Source organism: Mastigoproctus giganteus, chromosome 8 (assembly GCF_048544385.1).
Source record: "Mastigoproctus giganteus isolate SK-2022 chromosome 8, ASM4854438v1, whole genome shotgun sequence".
NCBI lineage: Eukaryota > Metazoa > Arthropoda > Arachnida > Uropygi > Thelyphonidae > Mastigoproctus > Mastigoproctus giganteus.
Window position 1 is genome coordinate 20,699,583 of NC_143582.1, and position 22,090 is coordinate 20,721,672.

General features: G+C 36.3%; 1 protein-coding gene across 1 annotated transcript in view; it reads right to left on the reverse strand.

Annotated features, from left to right (window-relative positions):
* LOC150081320 (TGF-beta-activated kinase 1 and MAP3K7-binding protein 3-like) overlaps positions 1-22,090 on the reverse strand; it is a 121,117-nt gene that overhangs the window by 64,365 nt on the left and 34,662 nt on the right. Inside the window, exon 4 of the mRNA XM_090380164.1 lies at positions 14,747-14,843. Coding sequence (XP_090236290.1) covers positions 14,747-14,843 — 97 coding nt within the window. The remainder of the gene's footprint in view (positions 1-14,746; positions 14,844-22,090) is intronic.

A 22,090-nucleotide genomic window follows, 5' to 3' on the forward strand; every position in this document is an offset into this window, starting at 1 on the left:
GTTGCTAATTTCATATATCTCAGTAACACTCACACAACCTCTCCTCAACACAAAGGGTCTTTCATTAGTAAAGATTGATGCAAGTACCTATTCAGCTGATGTTGCTGATAAACTGAAGGATGATGGTTATCTAAGACTTTCCCATACCCATTACACAAGGGTCTGATCCAATTCATTTTCTTCTTCTTCTTATTTGTATTCCACACATAAAAGAACTTCTTGTTCCCATCCTTTGCTCTCTTAGCCAGTGGTTTCTCATATTCAGCCTTTGCAACCTTAACCTTTTTTGTTGTACTATTACAGATCACCTTGTAGCTGCTATAGGCTTTGGTACTTTTCTTCATTCTGTAACTTTCACATGCCATCTTTGTCTGCTCTATTGCTGGCCAGCTCTGTATTCATCCATCTTAGAATCCTCTTCATGTTATATTTTCTTTATATGAGCATTCATGGCCTCTGTGTCTATTGCTTTAAAGATAATCCATAATTCTAACATATTCACCCTCCCACTGCAATCTGTCCAGCTGAATGATATTATGCAACATCTTTAAACAGTCATTTTTAAACTGAAATTAAAATCTGTGCCTTTATCTTTAACAACTCCAACCTCTTTCATATTCCAACTAATGTGTGTGATCCCTCCTACCAATGGTTTCTGTACTAAAGTCCTAAGGTGTCATCTGATTGGTGAGTAATAATCAGGTCAAGAATATTCTCACCCCTAGTATTTTCTCTAACATATTGATATAAATAATCTAGTTTATTTAAAAAAATTTTCCCCATGGCAAGCTTCCCTCTCACTTACTCCAATCATTTAAGGGAACTGAAATCATCCATAACACAACACTCACACTTGCTTGCTCATTCCATCTACACCTAGAGACTCGTCATACTCTTCACAATCTTCTGGTCTATAGATTACTATCACTCTCATTACACCTTTGCTTCCAACCACCTCACACAACATAGATTCTCTACTGGCACATCTGAATCAGATCTTTTCAGGCTCAGGCTGCTTCAGATAAGAAATATGATTCCCCCTTCTCCCTATCTTTCCTAACTACATTGTACATTCAATAGTGAATCTCATTATCCTCTATTTCTGACAACATGTTTCCATTAGCCTTATTACATCAACATTAGTTGTCCTAACCAGAAGTTTGAAAATTCACTCATTTTAATGACACCACTCCTAACATTACTGTAGACAGACATAGACATAGTTTAGTCTCAGATGTGTCAGAGTAGTAGTAGTGGCACGTGATGCAAAGTTAAAGGAACTGGATACAAAAAATAATTTTGATATCATATATTTGGATTTCAGGATGACACTGTTGCGCATGAAGACTATTGTACAAATTGGAGCAGAATAGTATTAAGAGTAAGTTGCTACAATGGATTAAAGGATGGTTAAGTGGGAGAAGACAGAGGGTGGTAATCAATGGGTGCTGCTCTTCGTGGACTAATGTTATTAGTGGAGTCCCATAGGGTTCGGTGTTGGGTCCACTGTTGTTTTGTATATTTATCAATGATATCGATGAAGGTATATCAGGCTTAATGTCGAAGTTTGCAGATGATACAAAGGTTGGCAGGGTTGTTAATGACAGTAATGGCAGTGTGCTACTGCAACAGGATCTAGATAATTTGGGCAGATGGGCTAAGAAGTGGCAACTGAAGTTTAACCTTGACAAATGCAAAGTACTGCATATGGGTAGAAGTAACCCCAGAGAAACGTACCAACTGTGTGGTACTATGGTACTACACTTAAGGTGGTAGAAAATGAAAAAGACCTGGGAGTAATTGTGCAGGCAGATATGAAGTTTTCTGAGCAATGCAGACAGGCTGCCAGGGCAGGTCATGGGGTTTTGTCAATGATATATAGGAATTTTGCTAGCAGGGAAAAGAAGGTGATTATCCCTCTGTATAAGGCAATGGTGAGGCCACGCCTTGAGTACTGTGTACAGGTATGGAGGCCTCATTTTAGGTAGGATGTAGATTTACTTGAGCGTGTACAGAGAAGGGCAACAAGATTGGTGAGGGGAATGAAGGGATCCTCTTACCAAGAGAGGCTTAAGTTCTGCAAATTGCAGTGGCTGGAGACTAGGCACCTGCACGGTGATCTGATTGAGGTGTATAAGGCCTTGAATGGGTTGAGCATGCTGAATTCTGATGGGATCCTTCCACTTGTTCAGATTACGAACCTAAGGGGGCATAAATTCAAATTAAGAAAGGACAGATGTAGAATAGATGTGCGGAAATTTGCCTTTAGCCTGCGGGTGGTTAATTGCTGGAACAAACTTCCATCTGTCGTTGTGGAAGTTGATAGGTTAAATAAATTTAAGGAGGAACTAGACAGGCATTTGGAGCGAATGGTGTGATTTTTTTTTTTTTTTTTTTGGCTGATGCTGCATAAGCTCATACACTTGCTTTCTTGCATCACATGCCACTACTACTACTCTGACACATCCCTGGAAGTTATTTAAGGAAGTCACCTAGCATGAGCTTTTTTGTTGTTACATATGCAAGTATTACTTTGACCCATATTCAGATAAATGCATGTCTATATTATCTCCGTCCCCCCAAATAGCAGTTCCCTAACCCTTAAGGTATCTTAAAATGAATCCCATCTCTCTAAAAAAGATTCCATCTACCTACACGTGTGGTCCATGCTGATAAAATTCCTCACCAAAAACCTTACTGTACCAGCCAAATGATCATATAACAATTTTCATGTGCTGCCAGCCTGATGCAACTTATTAAAAAAAACTGTAATCCAGAAAACTTAACATATACCTTTCAGCTAGAATGTTATGGAACATTTGTTCCAAATAAATATTATTATTGATTTGGAAGAATTGGTGCACCATTTAATGCAAAAAGAAAATTATGCATGTCAGTAAAGGCAATAAACTGTATTTTAAAGTATATATAATGTAAAAGCAATCTTCATTTTTTAAGTTATTTATTTTTTATTTAATTAAATTACTGTTATTTAAATTTTTTTGCTTTTTTATGGGGGTTTTTCATTAGAAAAAAAAAAAAAACTGCAAACTTATATATGGCATTAACAAGTAAAAAGAATAAAATAATTATGCAATAATACATACAAAAGCTAACAAAAAAAAAAAAAAAAAAAAATATCCAAATTTGTTGCGACCAGTGAGGGCACAGTTCATTATGATAATAAAAATCAGTTCTGGATTACCAGCCTGTTATTTACTATTTTCCTCCATGCTATCCTATTTCCTGTTAGATCTTTTAACACTAGTCACAGTAAACTTCATTCCACTAATGCTTGCTTGACAGCCTCCAAGAAACACAAAATTGCTAACCTGTTCAATTTTTTGTTATGCAGTCTGAACACTTGTCTCTTCCATAACTTTTGTTCTTGTGTAAATAATTTTTATGCTAAATTGTCTACAACCCATACCTAATTTATTCAGATTCCTGAAGACCTTACTTACTGTTGAGCTAAATATATTAAGCACAATATCATCCACATCTAATAATGATCCAATTTTTATGCCTCTCACACTAAACTTCAGATCAGAAATTTTTTTTCTTTTTTTTTTTTGATCAGCTGTCTAAATAAACATTTTTGTTATGTTTCTGTGACTTTTCTATAATTTGTCTGATTTAGTGGAAATATTTGATCTTGGTATCCCTTGTTTGGCCTAAAAGTTGAATATTCTTTCCCAAGGCTACATACATTCAGTAACAATTCTATGTTCTCTAAGATACATAAAACTGGTTTTACCTGGTACACTACAGGGTGAAATTCCTCTAACCTCCACATCCAATTTTATCTTTTTATATATTCCTCCAACAAAGGGCATTTTCCTTCTGGAAAATGACTTCTACATAACGTGATGGAACCAAGGTGAAGCTATTTTCCCTCCATTTTTCAGAATTTCATCTACATCTGCTGCCTTTTCCATACTTGTTATTTTCTGTGACCATTTTACATTTCAATATTATCCAAAATTTCCCTCATTTAAATTTTTTCCTCTTCTTCAGTGATACTTTCCTCTCCCTTTTTCAACAAATCCTCAAATTATTTACTTCACACTTCTAAAATATCCTTTTCTTCTGTTTTAGCTTTGCCCTTGTCATTTTTGATTGCCTTCGCTTAAAACCTTTAATTGTGAGTTGAGGATGTCCAACTGTTGAACAACAGTGAAATTAGCGTTATTGGAATTACATATTGTTTATTAGAAAAAAATTTCAGTCTAAGGGCAAATAAGGCTGATGGATATATACCACTGACTACAGGTGCTTTTTCACGCCAAGAGCTGATGGTGTGTATATCCATCAACTTTGAGGGAGGTAGCAAGAGAGTGGGCTGAACCATTAAGGTTAATTATGAAGGTATCATTGGACTTTGGAGAGATTCCTATGGACTGGAGAAGTGCCAACATATCACCAATATATAAAGGCACTTCTAACAGTGAAGTGGGTAATACAGGCCAGTTTCTTTGATTTCAGTGGTAGGGAAAATCAAGGAAGCAATGATCAAGAGTGTAATACAGAGACATTTAGAAGTGAAATTTTGCACAATCATTTGACTAACTCAGTTAACTATTTTGACAGGGTTCTCATGAGCTGGATGGAGGAAATCATTTTGACATTGTTTATTAGAATTTTAGCAATGCATTTGTTTCAGACCTACATTTCAGACCTAACCCAAGCACGGTACTAAGTACTATAGGTTCTAATACCTCTCGTGTTTGGAGTTCACATAAAAAAAAAAAAAAAACATGAGAAGTTACTGTATAAGATATTGGGACACTTAAGAACCTTACCTAGATCATAGGGTGGTTGCAGGGAAAGAGGCAGAGGATTGTGATTAACAGGTACCCTTCAAGGCTGGACTAACATTAGAAGTAGAATCCCACAAGGATCAGTACTGGAATCACTGTTGTTTCTGATGTGCTTAAATGATGACAAAGGGATAGAGGGCATGATGTCAATGTAGGGAGAGTGGTTAATGATCAGTGCCAAGCAGTGCTCCTTCAGGATGACTCAGATAGGCTTCGAGGATGGTCAGAAAAGTGGAAGCTATGTTTTAATACAGAAAAATGCGAAGGCTTAAAGTTAGGGGAATAACAATCCCAATAACTTATACACTTACCAGGGTTGAATTAAAAACAGTGAAGGAAGAAAAGAATTTTGGGATTATGATATGAGCAGGCAAAGTTCTCTGTGCAGTGTAGACAAGCAATAAGGAGGGCAAATGGTGTCCTAATGATATACTGATCAATCATTTGCCTATAGAGACGGAGGTCATAATAACACTGAATGAGAAAACTGCAAGACCACATCTAAAAAAAAAAAGAAGAGAAAAGGTCTAGAAACAGGATGCATCCAGTGAGATCAACAGCTTTGAGAGGAAGAGGGATAATAAAATAAATAGCATTAGCATTAGTAGAGGCATTTGATGCAAGAAAGCAAGCTTATGCAGCATCAGCCAAAAAAAAAAAAAAACCCACTTCCACTTCACCCCTCTGTTCGTTCAAAATACTTGTCCAGCTGAGCCTTAAACTTATTCAGGCTATCAACCTCCACCACAAGGGACGGAAGTCTGTTCCACCAACCAACAACCCGCTGGCTAAAGGCAAATTTCCGCACGTCTATCCTACATCTGTCTTTCCTCAATTTGAATTTATGCCCTCTCAGGTGATTTTTCTGAGCTAGAGGAAGAATCCCATCAGCATTGAGCATGCTTAAACCATTCAAGGCTTTATACACCTCTATCAGATCACCTCGCTGGTGCCTAGTCTCCAGACACTGTAATTTGCAAAACTTAAGCCTTTCTTCGTAAGAGCACCCCTTTGTTCCATTCACTAATCTTGTTACCCTTCTCTGTACTCGTTCCAGCAGCTCTACATCCTTCTTGAAATGAGGCCTCCAGACCTGTATACAGTACTCTAGGTGTGGCCTGACCATTGCCTTATACAACGGAATAATCACCTCCTTATCCCTGCTGGAAAAATTCCTGTATATCATTGACAATACTCCATGAGCTACTCTTGCAGCCCGTCTGCACTGCTCAGAGAACTTCATATCTGCCTGCACAACCACCCCCAAGTCCCTTTCATTCTCTACCACTGTCAGTGTAGTACCACAGAGTTGATACGTTGCTCTGGGGTTGCTGTTTCCCATGTGTAGTACTTTACATTTGTCAATGTTAAACTTCATTTGCCACCTCTCAGCCCATCTGCTCAACCTTTCCAGATCCTGTTGCAGCAGCATAGTGTCAGTAATATTTTTATTGTACTGACACTATGTATTGCATAGTGTCAGTAAAATATTTATGTTTATAAATAATTCCAGAACTAGGAATCGTACATTCAAATTATGAAAGAAGAAATTTACATTGGATCATAAGAAGTTTTCTTTTAGACAGTGAGTTGTTAATTAGCGGAAAAAGTGACCTGTGTGTGTGTGTGTGTGTGTGTATATAATCAAACATCATTCAAATGAAATAACTGAATGGCTCATTCAAATGAAATGAGTATAACTGAAATAATCACTAATGACCTCTCGATTATGCCCATCACTAATTAATACACACATTGCTTCCCTATGTACAGGTAACCCTCATATAACATGATAGTTAGGTTCCTGCAAAATGTTGTGTTGTGCGAAACTGTGTTATACGGGACTAAGAAAAAGTAAAAAAAGGGGGTTACCTTCCAAAAGCTAACAAAAATACATCATTCTAGATTTTGTGTATCTTCTGTTTCTAAAAAATCAGTAATCTGCTTTTGTTTGCTTTTACTTGATAACTCTGTGTGAATTTCATTGTATGGAACTAAGCATTTTTGAAGCTCCCTTTTGAATTTCAAGAATCGGAATGAAAATTCAGATTCTTGAATGAAAGAATCCGAACGAAAAATTAAATTCTAATTACTCAGCTAACTTTATGCCTTCCCGTATGCTTTTTAGTGTAAAATTTGAAAGTTTAGAATTTTCATCTGCGCTATCATCCTCTGAATTGATTTGGTTTATCTACAATGCCATTTCCACCAAATCTGCTTCGCCAGCCGGCCTCTTTTCCTACCAGTAATTTCTGAACGTCTTCAGCAATCATATCTTTTTTTATTTTAATTTTTTAGGAGCATTGGCGACTAAAGCTATGTTGCGCTGCGTATATTGTCTATAAATTGCATGTGTCCTGAGGTTGATTTTCTGTTTTGCTGGAAGAAAAATCCAAGTTTCCGGGAGAAAAAACCATACCCTTGCCTGAGCCCGACTAACTTAGCCACATTGTGAAAAAGACCCATAAAAATTCCTCCCATCACCGACAGGATTCGAACTCAGGTCTTTTCCACCCGGTGTGGGAGGAGGGCGATTCTATCAACTGTGCTACCCAAGAGGGCTTCATTAGTCGTATCATCAAAACCTTCCCCCCCCCCCTACCGACACAGCAAGTTCTACTACTGCACCGATTCCGTTTTCTGCTGGTTTGACCATATTTCTGAATGAACTGACTCTGGCCATACATTTTTCTGCACGCATTTAACGTTGACGGTTTTACTTCTTTGAGCGATAAAGCTATGATTTTGATACAGTCCACAATTGAGAAATGTTTCCACGTCTCCATTACTTCAATAAATGTGGAATCAATGTTTTTCCAAAATCCATTGTAATGATTTTTAGATGTAATGAGTTTTAAAAGTGGATATAATGCCTTGATCTAATGGTTGAATGAAACAAGTTGTATTAACCTAGTACAACTGTGGTGGTAGAAACATAATTTCAAAGTTTGGATGACTTAAATCTTTTGGATGGCCTGGCGTGCTATCCAATAGTAATAAAACTTTGAAATCTAAAATTTTTCCACAAGTTCAACAAGCATAAGTTCAATAACACAGAACAACATGGGGATTTCCCAACAAAATAAAATACAGGGATTTCTCAATAATTTTTTTTGACTAGCGAGTCAACAGCAGGGATTCAAAAAGAGTGGAAATGTTGAAAAGTTACATCCAACATAATAGCAGGGTTTCCTCCACACAAAAGCTCAAAAATACTGTTATGCAAGGTTTACCAAAATTCTCAAACCGTGTTAGAGCGAAACTGCGTTATATAAGTACCGTGTTTTGTGAGGATTGCCGCAATTTATCCATCGTGTTACTGCAAAACTGTGTTGTAAAAGTACCATGTTATACGGGGTTGACTGTATATCTAAGAAAACAATTTTTACTGTTTGTAAAAAAGCTGTATGTCAGAGGTAAAAATGGTTTGGACCTTTAGAATTAGTACTAAAATTACACCAGAAATAACGTGAATTTCGGAAACATTAAAATCTATACAGACTAGTGGTGACTAGAGCCTATTGTAAACAAAATCACTAAAAGTTGCAAAAATGACTGTTGGGCATGAATGATCAAGTACATTTCGTTCTTGTCTAAGCAATAGTGTTAAATGGTATTAACTTGGCAGTGGTTGTGCCCCGAATCGTGACAAATATGATCATGCAATATATGACACTTGCCTAAATTTAATTTTTATTTCTGGAAAAAGATAATGATTTTTTTTGAATTCTGCTTGCAATATCATAATACTTGACCTTTTAGTGATTATTTTTACTATATATAACTTTTTATCTTTTTAATTAAAAATTTAAAAACTTTTTTATAGCATACACAGTGAAACAAAACTTTTATTAATTCTGATAAAAAAAAGCATTATAAATATAAACATGAAAGAATCGGTCCCTACCATCTTCCAGTTCATAAAACTGTTGTGTGAAAGTTAAAAATTGTGCACAGCACATTTCTGCTTATATATTATGTACATAACTATTTATAAAAATTTTTTTTTTCTTTTTTTTTTTGTTAGTTGTTGGTGCATCGGCTTCTGTGGCCATAATGCACCTCCCAAAGTTTTTGCATTTACTCTGATCCAAGCCTAAGGCGGGATTCGAACCCGTGACCTTTGGGTTGCCAGGCAGGCACTTTACCCACCTGGCTAGCCAGGTTGGCATTTCTAAAAATACATGTGAGTGTATAGGGCATTTCTATTAAAATGCACTGGGGTCTATCTCTTATTTTTAGGTTTAAGTTGTTTGTCATCTCACTTGTAGTAGCTGGACAGAACTTTTTCAATCGAATGTTAAAATTAAAAGTTTTACCATTTAGATTTTATAATTTCTAAATTAAAATTTGACCTAATCAGCTTTTTTTTTTCTCTCTCTCTCTCTCTAATGGGAAAGTTGTTCTCTGCCTTTAGTTTAGTCAAAACATCATATACTTCTGAAATGAACATAAAATGATTTTATGTAAAGAAAAAAATAATAAAAATAATGCAAGAGTTGCACCATGAGGGGATTAGCAGTAGCATTAGCAAAGGCACATTATGGCACCAGCCAAAAAAAAAACCCTTTCTCATTTCACCCATCCACTCACTCCAAATGTTTGTCTAGTTCTGCCTAGAATCTATTTAAGCTATCAACTTCTACGACAGATAGAAGTTTGTTCCAGCAAACAACCACCTACTGGCTAAAGGCAAACACGCACATCCATCCTACAACTGTCCTTTCTCAATTTCAATTTATGCCGTCTAAGGCGATTATTCTGAGAAGGGAAAAAATCCCATCAGCATTGAGCATGCTCAAACCATTCAATGCTTTATACACCTCAATCAGATCGCCTTGCAGGTGCTTAGTCTCCAGACACTGTAATTTGCTTCTCTGTACTCATTCCAACAGCTCTACATCCTTCTTAAAATGAGGCCTCCAGACCTGTATACAGTACTCAAGGTGTGGCCTGGCATTGCCTTATACAAGGGGATAATCACCTCCTTATCTCTGCTAGAAAAATTTCTGTATATCATTGACAAGACACCATGAGCTACTCTTGCAGACCGTCTGCACTGCTCAGAAAACTTCATATCTGCTTGCACAATTACCCCCAAGTCCTCTTTAATCTCTACCACTGTCAGTGTAGTACCACACAGTTGATACGTTACTCTGGGGTTACTGCTTTCCATGTGCAGTACAGTCTGTCCTCCTATAGCACGATAGTTGCGTTCCTAGAAAACCTCGTGCAATGCAAAATCGTGCAATATAAACAACAGGCCCTATGGGAAAAGTAGGGTTATGTGCCGACCACCCAAGATTGAACACACATTTGGAACCAAAACATTACCAAACACAATAAATAAGTGGGGATTTTAATCGTTATAAAATACGTAAGTATTTTATAACGATTAAATACGTAATAAAAAATAATATTATAATTTTTTGTTTATTATAATAAATAATAAAAAATATTTATTTTTTTATTATTTATTATATTATAATAAAGTATTTTTAGTATTTTTTTATACAAAAAATATTTTTTACGAATACAATACGTATTTTATTCATAAAAAATTTATGTTAAATAAAACAGTCGTAATAAAATATTGCTAATGCTTTTGCTTCTATCGTAAGCAAACTTGTTTTTTGTTTGATTTTCTATCCAAACAGATGACAGCAGTTCCATCTCTTCCAATTCTTGTCTTAATCTAATGGATTTTAATTACACTTTGAGTTGTTCCCGCTATGAAAGTTGTTTTTATTTTCTCCGCATTCTTTGTAATTCTCGGCGTTGCCTCATTTATGTCTGTAGCACATGCTTTCATTTCGCTCAAAGCGTTTCACAATTTCATATTTTTTCTCTATCGACAGAGGCGGACTGGCCATAAGCCTTACCCAGGAAATCCCGGTGGGCCGGAGGCCTGTGTGATTTTGGCCATAAACCGTAGTATGAGGCCACTATAAATTTTCCCGGGTAAGAATTTTTGACACAGTCCGCCTCTGTTTATCGATATTGCTTTTTTTTCCCCCTCTGAATCTGCAGTGTCTTCGCCAGGACGCTTCCTTTTCACACCTTTTAAATATTTTACTAATTTTTAGGGAATAAAGCACAATTACAAAACGAGGAGGCACGCTTGATACACATAAACAAAGCTGGGCGCGTGTAGCAACTGAATAAACAACACCGTAGAGGCCAAGATACACTATTAACACCTCACATTTTACTAAAGCACATTTCTAGGGGTTACTAATATAAAACAATAAAAACAATTTCCAGTTGCGTTTCTGCTAGTGGAATCTGTTATAAACTGGTAGTAAACTCCATCTAATTGCATTTGCGATTATATCGATAGCTGGAATTGTGTTGGTTTTTACGTTATTATGGTGAAATGTGTTTCCCCTTCACTGATATAAACACATAAATATATTTCCAGAAACTTCTTCATTCCTATCATGTTGCGTTCAGTTGGGGTGATTCCGCTTTCGATTCGGTTCGTGTTATATAAGATAACGTTCCCCTATTTATAAATCGTGTATGATCGAATTCGTGTAATGTAAACATGTGTTATACGAGGACCGACTGTACTTTACATTTGTCAATGTTAAACTTCAGTTGTCATCTAACAGCTCACAGATGTAGCACAAACTGCCCTTCTACAAGCTAATTGTTATAAACAGCTATCTGCACATGCTGAAGAGTGAACATGAGATAAAACTATTGTGTTTGTTTTGTTTTTTCCTTAAAAACAAATCAATTTATTCTCAAATCAGAACTATACTGGTGATACTTTTAGACTAAACCAAGGATGGGGTTTAGTCTAAAAGTATCACCAGATGATTAAGCAAATTTTAAATCTGGTAATCTTAAAATCTAATTGATAACACTCCGTCCAGTTTTAACACCAAATACAAAAATTTTGACATGTATAGGATGAAAAAGGTCCAGATAATATATAGCCTGAACCCAAAAATAAATGAGAAGGACCCAGTGTCTTTTAATTGAAACACTCTTATTTCAAATTTTGAGCATTGTACAAAATTTTGCATTCAAATATATTTCTGCTTATCTCTCTCTCTCTCACACGCATGCACGCACACACATCATAATATATGAAGTCCATAAATCACATTTAATTACTTATTGAAACTATCAAAATACTTAAATAATACAATATATATATATACACTGGTATTCAAAGAAAGTGCATCACCTAGGAATTTCACATTTCGATGGTATTTTACATTAATGACTAGCATCACAAATAGAAATATAAACAAAAGATATTTATTAATAGTTAAGGCAAAGCTAAGTAATATTTGAAAGGTGCTCTCAAAATATTCCAAAATGAGCATTTGCAACCTTTATTCAACAGTTTTGGTAAACATGACAATTATGGCTGAAATGTTATCAGAAGCCCTCAATTTGCTCCAGTTTATCATTTTAAATGGAAAACAAAATGAAAAGTTCACCAGGTTCAAACTAATATTTAGTTGAACCACTTGATGACAGCAGCACACCTCTAGGCATTGACAAGACAAATTTCTGAAGATAATTAATCAACTGATAGTTCATAGTTCCAAACACGAATTATGGCTTCCTAAAGTTCACGAAGGGTCTTTGGTTTCTTTCTGACAACTGCAGATTCCACACGATGCTAACAGTTCTCTATAGGATTAGGGTCCAGGCTGTTTTCTGGCTAGATAAGAGTTGTAATGGACCGTTATTCCAACCATTTTTTCACCTGTAACAAATGTAAACACATGAGCCAAGTCGTCCTGATAGATGCAGTTACTTGGCAGGTTGAAATGGTCTCTAACGGTTGGCAGCAATTTGCCTTCCAATATAGCCAGGTATCCATTGGCATTTACAGAACCTTTTATAAACTGCAGGTGACCTACTCCATGATACGAAATGCACCCCCATATCATTTGGCTGGTAGGGAATTTCACTGTAGACACCATACAGTCTGGATGGTATTCTTCACCACGTCTACAGCGAATCATTTGTCTCCCATTAGAGCCATGCAAGTTGAATGTCTTCTCTTCGGAGAAAATAACCGACTTCCACTGCTTGGGGGTCCATTTGATATGCTCCTTCCACCAAATTAATCGGGTCTTTTTCATATTTTGTGTGAGGGCTTCTTCTTAGGATGACAGGCTACAAGTCCATTTTTGAAGAGGCATCTTCTGACTGTTACTGCACTTGCTACCACTCCTGTATGTTCTTCCCATTCTCTTTTCAGCTCAGACGAAGAAGCTTTATGGTTTTTAAGGTATAAGCTTCAAAATGCGGTCCTGTTTTGGCATAGAGACTCGTTTGCATCCAGTTCATTTTTTCCTATTAGCAGAACCAGTATTCTTGAGTTTGGGAAGAAATCTACTCACTGTCGACTGATTACAAGACACTCTATAAGAAATATGAAATGAAGAACATCCTTTCTCACATCAACAATAGCACTCTTTCTTCATGGTGTCAACTGCATGTAACTCATCATCCTGACACAAGCAAGAAATGCCTGCAACTCTTGCAGAGCGTGCTTATATAGCTGAAAGTAACAGCTGATGCAATATTACGTCATCACCTACATGTGTCAATCTTATCTGATGCAATCTGTAAGAAATTTTGCCATATACTTACGTTATTCAGATGACAATTACCATTTTAAGGGTCATGCACTTTCTTTGAACACCAGTGTGTATATATATATTTTTTTTTTTATATATTTTATTTATTTATTTATTTTTTTTTTTTTGGGAAGCACTTGTGAGGTGCATTAGGACTAAACAAAAATAGTTGCAAAAATGGTCACACAGCACCTGAAAGGCACTTTAGCATGCAGTTACTCTACAAAAACCATAAATTTAACTTCAAAAAGTATACCAGCAAAACTATCTCTAGGAAAGTAGAGAAAGTTTTAACCTTAAATCAATAATTTTTGCATAAAGATTTTTTACACAAGGAACCTATTACGGACCATTGCAGGTTTAAGCAAAAGTGAGTCTTTAGGAAAATGACTACCAAGGATGGTTGATTTGATTTTTTTTCTGTCTCTCATTTCAATTCAATTTCTCTTTCCTTTTTTTTTTTCCTTCACAACAAAACCACACTCAGTTTGAGAAAACAGGTTTATTGTTTTTATAGAATGGTCTTGTGAAAATTTTCGCATATACACTTAAGTGCTATGCCCATATACCAAAAAACAAATGATAAGGTTTACTAAATTAGGTAACACTTCTTTTTGCATTTATATTTTTCTCTTACTCTCTCTCTCTGTCACACACATGCATGCACCAGTATGTCAACCCTGTATAAAATTCAGGCCAACTTTTTTAAACAATAAATTAAGGGCTTTCTTTCAAGTGAAATAAGTTAGGCTGAATTTCATTTAATTTTTCATTCTTAATTGTTTTTGGTTTTTTTTTATATATACTTTTTTTTTTATTTAAGTGTTCTTCATCTGAAAGTGTTTCTGATCTTATATGTGTTTGGGGTTGCAATTCAACTTGAGAACATTGCAACTATGGAAATGTGAGACCTTGAATTTTCAAGGAACATCTGCTACGGCCTTCTACTATTTGGAATTGCAGCATATCTGCAAACTGTATGAATCTGGAAACTGTGATGAAAAGATCCTGAGGAAACTACATAATTCTACTCAAGACTGGTCTATCGATTCCTACTTGAAAAAACCCTTGGTGATTAAATGAGATTGTTGAAGTCTAGATCTTACCAAATGGGTGGCAAATCCACTCGCCATGGAAGCTCTTGAAATGAATAATGAATTACAAATAAAATGATTAAATGACATTCACACCACAAAAAAATCTTAATTAAAGAAAAGGAAAAAATATTAAAAAATTTAATTTAAAATGCACATTATACACTTCTTAATAATGTATATTTATACACATTATTAAAAAATGCATATTATCACTGACCTTGGCTTTTATTCTGAAGATCCACTTCCATTGATAAGCAGAAGCACTCCACACGAAGTTTTCTATTTTCTTCTCTAAGTTTCTGCAGTTCTGTCATCTGTGTAATTAATTATTTACTAATTCAAAATTTAATAATCATTGTTCATTCAACAGTTTCTTTTTAATTAAATAAAACTACTATTATATAGTCAACAATAATTTTCATACTTTCCTTACCTTCCATAGCTGAAACTCATATCACTTACTTTATCTAAAGTTTATTAGTTTATCATGTTACTGATATTATTATTATTATTATTATTATTATTGATTTGGCCTTCTAAACCTTTTTATGACATGTCAAAAAAAAATATAACAACAAATAAAAGAATGGGCATGTGGTTTACTTTATAATTTCATTCTTTATTTTGGCACTATGTTGAATAATCCTCTTTTCCCATTAATCTTTCACCAACTTCTTCCAACTTCTTGGTATTCCTCTACTTTGTTTGCCTATGAATTGCCAGTTTTTCAATATTTTTGTATGCCTATCATTCTTCATTATATCTATATGTTTCTCCCATTCTTTTTTCTTGTTATATATCCACTCATTAATTGACTGTATTTTGTATTATTTCCTTACTTTTAATTTTGTATTTTTTTAAATGTTTTATTAGTTATTTTCCTTAATGTTTTTATTTATACAGTTTCATTTTTGCTGCAGCATACATTTATTAAAGGTCTTACTATAGTTTTATATATTTTAACTTTAGCATCCTGACTGGTTTATTCCAAATTATATTATTTAACCCAACTTTTTCTAACAATATTCTATTCACTTTTAAAGCTTGTTATATTTCTTCATGTAAAAAATAAGGTAAAGGTAAACATTATCAACCCACTGCAGGATGGAAGCTTCCTCAACATTTCATGTTGAGGGAAATGGACCATAATCTGCCATGCTAGTCCAGTGCTGGTTGGCAGGTTGACTGTATTTAGCAGTCAGGGGCTTCAATCCTAGTCTACTCAAATTAAGTTTTTCCTACAGTTATTTCCATATTAAAATTAAGTAGCATTATTTGTCTCAATTAAAGATATGTACCATTCCTTGCAAGTCACTTTCAATTTCTGTCATTAGTACTGCAATATTTGTGTAGAAGATATTTAGTTTCTTATTCTAATTTCTCGTTTAATTTATTTAATTCATTAACTCATCCATTATCGGACTAAAGAAAATAGGACTCAATGTCTCTTTGTCTTATCCCTTTAGTTTATTACTTCTTTATTAATTACTTCTAATAGAAATTTCCTTGATCTGTTTTGATTATGCACTTATGGTTCATATATACAGCACACAACAAATGTCTAGAATCAATGATACATGTAATTTTTTAAATGCCATATTGAGCACTTCTTTTTTTATTATTTTTGTTTTCAGTCACATGACACTGAAAATAATGGATGAACAAGTGGAACATAATTCTTCTGTGTGATATAAGGGTTGCATGCAGAGACAGGTTGCGGATGAATTTAAAATGGCAGATCCTAAGTGTGTACTAATAAGACAACTGGCAGTTTGCAAACTGTCATTTGAATGGCTGGTTCAGCCATTTGAACGGCCGACTCTGTGCACTCTGCAGTTGTAGAGCACTATTAGTCCATGTAGCGTGACCTCAATCCCAGGCATGATACTGAGGTCGTTGGCCAATTGTGCCACTACCATCAAGGACTGTGGCTTGAGTCACTTCACATATCTGGTTGCCATAGCATAGTTCAATCGCAATAGAGGCATGCAGCTACACCCAATCATAGAGGCTGTACTGTTGCAATGCGACAAATGCTGGCTATCAGCTCATGTGTGCACATTGCATTCACAGCAACAATCACTTAGTTCTGTCAAGTATATGTTTTAAAATTAGGTACACATCCTCATGCACGCTCTGTTTGCCTGACATGACCATGCTCGGCATATTCCATTTATAATGTTTTTTATGTTTTAAGTATGTATTTTTATAGCTGACGAAAAGATCCTTAATCTCAAAAGTTTCTATTTAATTACTTCTCTCATTTATTATTTTCAGCCCTATTAAACTTAGTTACTGTTTTTCCAGTTGAACTGTATTCTTTATTGTTTATCTATGGAGCCCAGAACTGAAGGCCTGTTCAGTTTTGATGAAGGTATATCGGATTAATGTTCAAGTTTGCAGATGATACAAAGTTTGGCAGGGTTGTTAATGACAGCATGTTACTGCAACAATATCTAGAAAAGTAGGTGGCCAGATGGGCTGAGAAGTGGCAACTGAAGTTTAACATTGACAAATGCAAAGCACTGCATATGGGTAGCAGTAACCTCACAGAAATGTACCAACTACACTCAGGGTTTTGGAGAATGAAAAAGACCTGGAGGTAATTGTGCAGTCAGATATGAACTTTTCTGAGCAGTGCAGATGAGGTAATGGAGTCTTATCAATGATATACAGGAATTTTGCTAGCAAGGATAAGCAGGTGATTATCCCTTTATATAAGGCAATGGTCAGGCCACACCTTGGGTACTACATACAGGTCTGGAGGCCTCATTTTAAGAAGGACGTAGAGTTGCTAGACCAAGTACAGAGAAGGGAAACAAGATTGGTAAAGGGAACAAAGGGGTGATCTTTCCAAGAAAGGATTAAGTTCTGCAAATTGCAATGCATGGAGACTAGGCACCTGCAAGGTGATCTGACTGATGTATATTAGCATTAGTAGATGCACATGATGCAAGAAAGCAAACTTATGCAGCATCAGCCAAAAAAAAAGCTCCGATTTCACCCCCCCATTGGTTCCAAATACCTGTTAAATTTATTTAGGCTATCAACTTCCACAACAAAAGATGGAAGTCTGTTCTACGAATCAACTACCCGCTGGCTAAAGGCAAACTTCCACACATCTATCAATCCTACAACTGTCTTTCCTCAATTTGAATTTATGCCCTCTCAGGTGATTATTCTGAACAAGAGGAAGAATCCCATCAGCATTGAGCATGCTCAAAACCATTCAAGGCTTTATACACCTCAATCAGATAAACTTGCAAGTGCCTAGTCTCCAAACACTGTAATCTGCAAAACTTAAGCCTTTCTTTGTAAGAGCAACCCTTTGTTCCATTCACTAATCTTGTTGCCCTTCTCTGTACTCATTCCAATAGCTCTACATCCTTCTTAAAATGAGACCTCCAGACCTGTATACAGTAATCAAGGTGTGGCCTGACCATCGCCATACACGAGGGGATAATCACCTCCTTATCCCTGTTAAAATATTTCCTGTATATCATTGACAAGACACCACGAGGTACGCTTGCAGACCACCTGCACTACTCAGAAAACTTCATATCTGCCTGCACAATTACCTCCAGGTCCTTTTCATTCTCTACCACCCTCAGTGTAGTACCACAGAGTTGATACATTACTCTGGGGTTACTGCTTCCCATATGTAGTACTTTACTTTTATCAATGTTAAACTTCATTTGCCACCTCTCAGCCCATCTGCTCAACTTTTCTAGATCCTGTTGCAGCAGCATACTGTCATTAGTGTCATTAACAACTCTGCCAACCTTTGTATCGTCTGCAAACTTGGACATAAGCCTGATATACCATCATCAATATCATTTATAAATACAGAAAACAACAATGGACCCAACACTGAACCCTGAGGGACTCCACTAATAACATTAGTCCACGAAGAGCAGTGTCCATTGATTACCACTCTCTGTCTTCTCCCGCTCAACCATTCCTTTATCCATAGCAGCAATTTGCCTCCTATGCCGCACTGCTCCAATTTGTGCAGCAGTCTTCCATGTGCAACAGTATCAAAAGCCTTTCTAAGCTCCAAATATATGATATCAAAGTAATTCCCTACATCCAGTTGCTTTGTGACCACATCACCGTATAAAATCAAATTGGTCAGACAACACTTCCCCTTAATAAACCGATGCTGTGGCCGAGCTATAACTGAAGTCTTGTCTAGATGATTCTGCAGTGCTTCTTTAACCAGTGCCTCCAGTAATTTCGCTGGAACAGAAGTTAAACTAACAGATCTATAATTACTTGTGTGCCGCCCTTTGATCCTCCTTTGTGAATTGGGATCACATTTGCACATCTCCAGTCCATGAGTACCTGCCCTGATTCCAAGGAAGCTCTCATAATTATGGCTAAGGGTTTGCTTACTTCCTTTGCTGCCTCCTTTAATATAACTGGATAGATCCCATCCACCCCAGGTGCCTTTCTTATGTTTATCTTCAACAATTTCTCCTCCACTTTCTTCTCAGTTATTACAAAATCATCTAGCTCACCTCTGGCATTCCCCTCCCTGAATAACTCCTCATATGGGAATGTAGATGCAAAATACTCATTTTGTTAGCCACTTGAGCAGGATCATCAACAGTTGCACCATAGATATCCAATGGACCAATCTGATTCATCCCTTTCCTTCTAGAGTTTACATAGGTAAAGAACTCTTTGCTGTTTTTCTTTTCATCCTTTGCCAAAGATTTCTCATAATCTACCTAACCTCCTTTGTGACTTGGTTACAGACCAGCTTATATCTAATGTAGGCTTCCATGTCACCCATTAATTTTTATGCATTCCATGCATTTTTCTTCTCTGCCACATGACTCATCAGTTCATCTGACATCCATTTAGGCCTAAACCTTGAGCAATATTTCTTAGTTAGTATGTAAAGCTTAGTAGTTTCCAAGATTAATTCTTTGAATGTTTCCCATTTTGAATTTGCTGTTGGTAAGATCATCAGTTGGTCCCACCATATAGAATTTACAGTGGGACCAACTGTCTCAGTTGGTTCCACCGAACAGTTGGTTCTCAGACCTCCGTAGTTGCCTTTACGTAAGCAAAAACCCTTCCCTTTACCCGTGATGGTAGTTACCTCTTTGAGTAAATCCCACTTCAGCACACTGTGATCACTGCCACCTAGTGGTTCCTTTATTTGCAGATTCTTAATGCATGAAGAATCACTACTGATAATCAAATCAAGAGTATTACTCCCTCTAGTTGCCTCCCGAACATGCTGATGTAGAAAACAATCATCCAAAAAATCCACAAAAGTCTTGCTTGCGTTTGTGAGTGACCAACCCACATATTCAGTGTATATCTGGGGAATTAAAATCCCCCATTATAAGACTCTCTGATTTACTGGTCCACTCTATTTACCTGCACAGTTTTTATTATACTCATCAGACCTATAACACACTGCTACTCTCAATTTTGATTTCTCACTGCTAATGTCACACCAAATGACTTGACACTGCACTGTCCAGCAATGTCGACTGGCTGTACCTCCTTGAATTTTATGTGTTTCTTAACTAATAGCATAACCCCTCCTCCCTTTCTATTCTGTCTATCCTTCCTGTACACATTGTACTCACCAAATTCCAGTTCTGCATTCCTTATATCTGTGTGACACTACGTCTCTGATATCCCAACAATATCTGCCTTTGATGTTTTGAGCAATACCTGAAATTCATCAAATTTATTTACCAAACTCCTAGCATTGGTGAACAGGAGCAAGTATACATGCTCCTGTTCCTATTCTTAGCTACCCTAACACAACCCGTGTGTTTACTTGTACACAATGACTCCCAGCAGTCTCTGAAATCCCCTGCATCTTTTTTTCTAAGCTGCTGCTCATTCCAATAGAAGCAGTGCAAGAATAACTTTCACCTCTGCCAGTGGCTACTGTTAATCTATTAGTCTGTGTATCCCACCAATCTAGCAATTTTCCGACCCACCTAACACTGCCTCGATAGCATCAGCAAATATTCTTGCACCTTTTCTATTTAAGTGTATCCCATCCCTGTAGAAGCAGTCTCTCCTGTTAACAAGCACAGACCAGGCTGAGAAAAATTCTACCCCTTGAGCCTTGCACAATCTCTCCAGGGCCGAATTGATCAACAAGGCTCTCATCATATACTCCCTCCTATCGTGTCTGAGCAAAATTGCAGACACTTTCAAATTCAACCCTAATTCACGGCTTTTTTTTCAATAGTGACCTGTATTTGTTTAGTAATTCTGCCGGTCTCCTACTCTTAAAGTCATTAGTGCCAATACATACAACAATATCACCATTTGTGCCTTTAAAAGATGATAACTGCTCTAGATCCACCTTTGCCCCTGGCAGACCTTGAATATAAGGCCTTGAATGGTTTTGAGCAGGCTCAATGCTGATGGGATCTTCCTCTTGCTCAAATTATGAACCCGAGGGGGCATAAATTCAAACTGAGGAAAGATAGTTGTAGAATAGATGTGCAGAAATTTGCCTTTAGCCAGCGGGTAGTTGATTGCTAGAACAAACTTCCATCTATCGTTGTGGAAGTTGATAGCTTAACTAAATTCAAAGAACTGGACAAGCTTTTGGAGAGAATGGATGGGCAAAATAGGTAGTTTTTTTTTTTTTTTTTTTGTCGTTGCTGCATAAGCTTGCTTTCTTGCATCATATGTTTCTAATAATGCTAATGAGGATTCTACCTTCCCAGAATATGTTCGCTTTAGCAATTAGATGTTCCATCTCAATGGTACCTGCAATAAACAGACTTGTCGATGGTGGGTCACCATCAATACACATTGTATTGGTGGGATAATTTTTAAGAAGGACCCGGTGGTATCTTTCAGATCCCACAACTCACCAAAAAATCATAGTGAGTTGTGGGATCTGAAGAGACAGGTTAATATATGGCCTTTTTTTACGCCAAGTACCAACAGCAACTGACTACTTCACTATGCTGGGGGAATTTTTGGAGATGGAAATTGTGATTGTGGAGATCAATTCCAGGGTTATGTGGTTCCAACAAGATTGTGTGCCACTACACTACCCCATTTACATTTGACACTGGTTTGATAAACATTTCCCTAATTGGACTGGTTATAGAGCAACTACTGAATATACATTAGGGTACCCAAATCTGATCCCCTAGAATTTATTTTTGTGGATGAAAAGTTCTGGGTATACAACAGAAGCCCACTGATCTCTAGGAATTGCAACAATTCATTGGAGATTATTGCATGACCATGACCCACAGCCATGTCATAGAACATGTGGCAGGAGTGGCTTAACCATTTGGACCTTTGTGTGGTGCAAGAAGTTGGTCACTTTGAGCATCTTTAAATTATATACCTGTATCATTGATTCCAGATGTTTGACTCATACTGTATATTTCTAATTACTTCCATTAAATGTTGAATAGCTTTGCACATTAAGATTTATATTACATCTTTTAATTTTATTCTATCAAAAGAGTTTGTTAAATCTATGAAACATAAATTTGTCTATTACACTTTACTGATACATATATTTATCTTCTTTGTCATATATATTGCACTT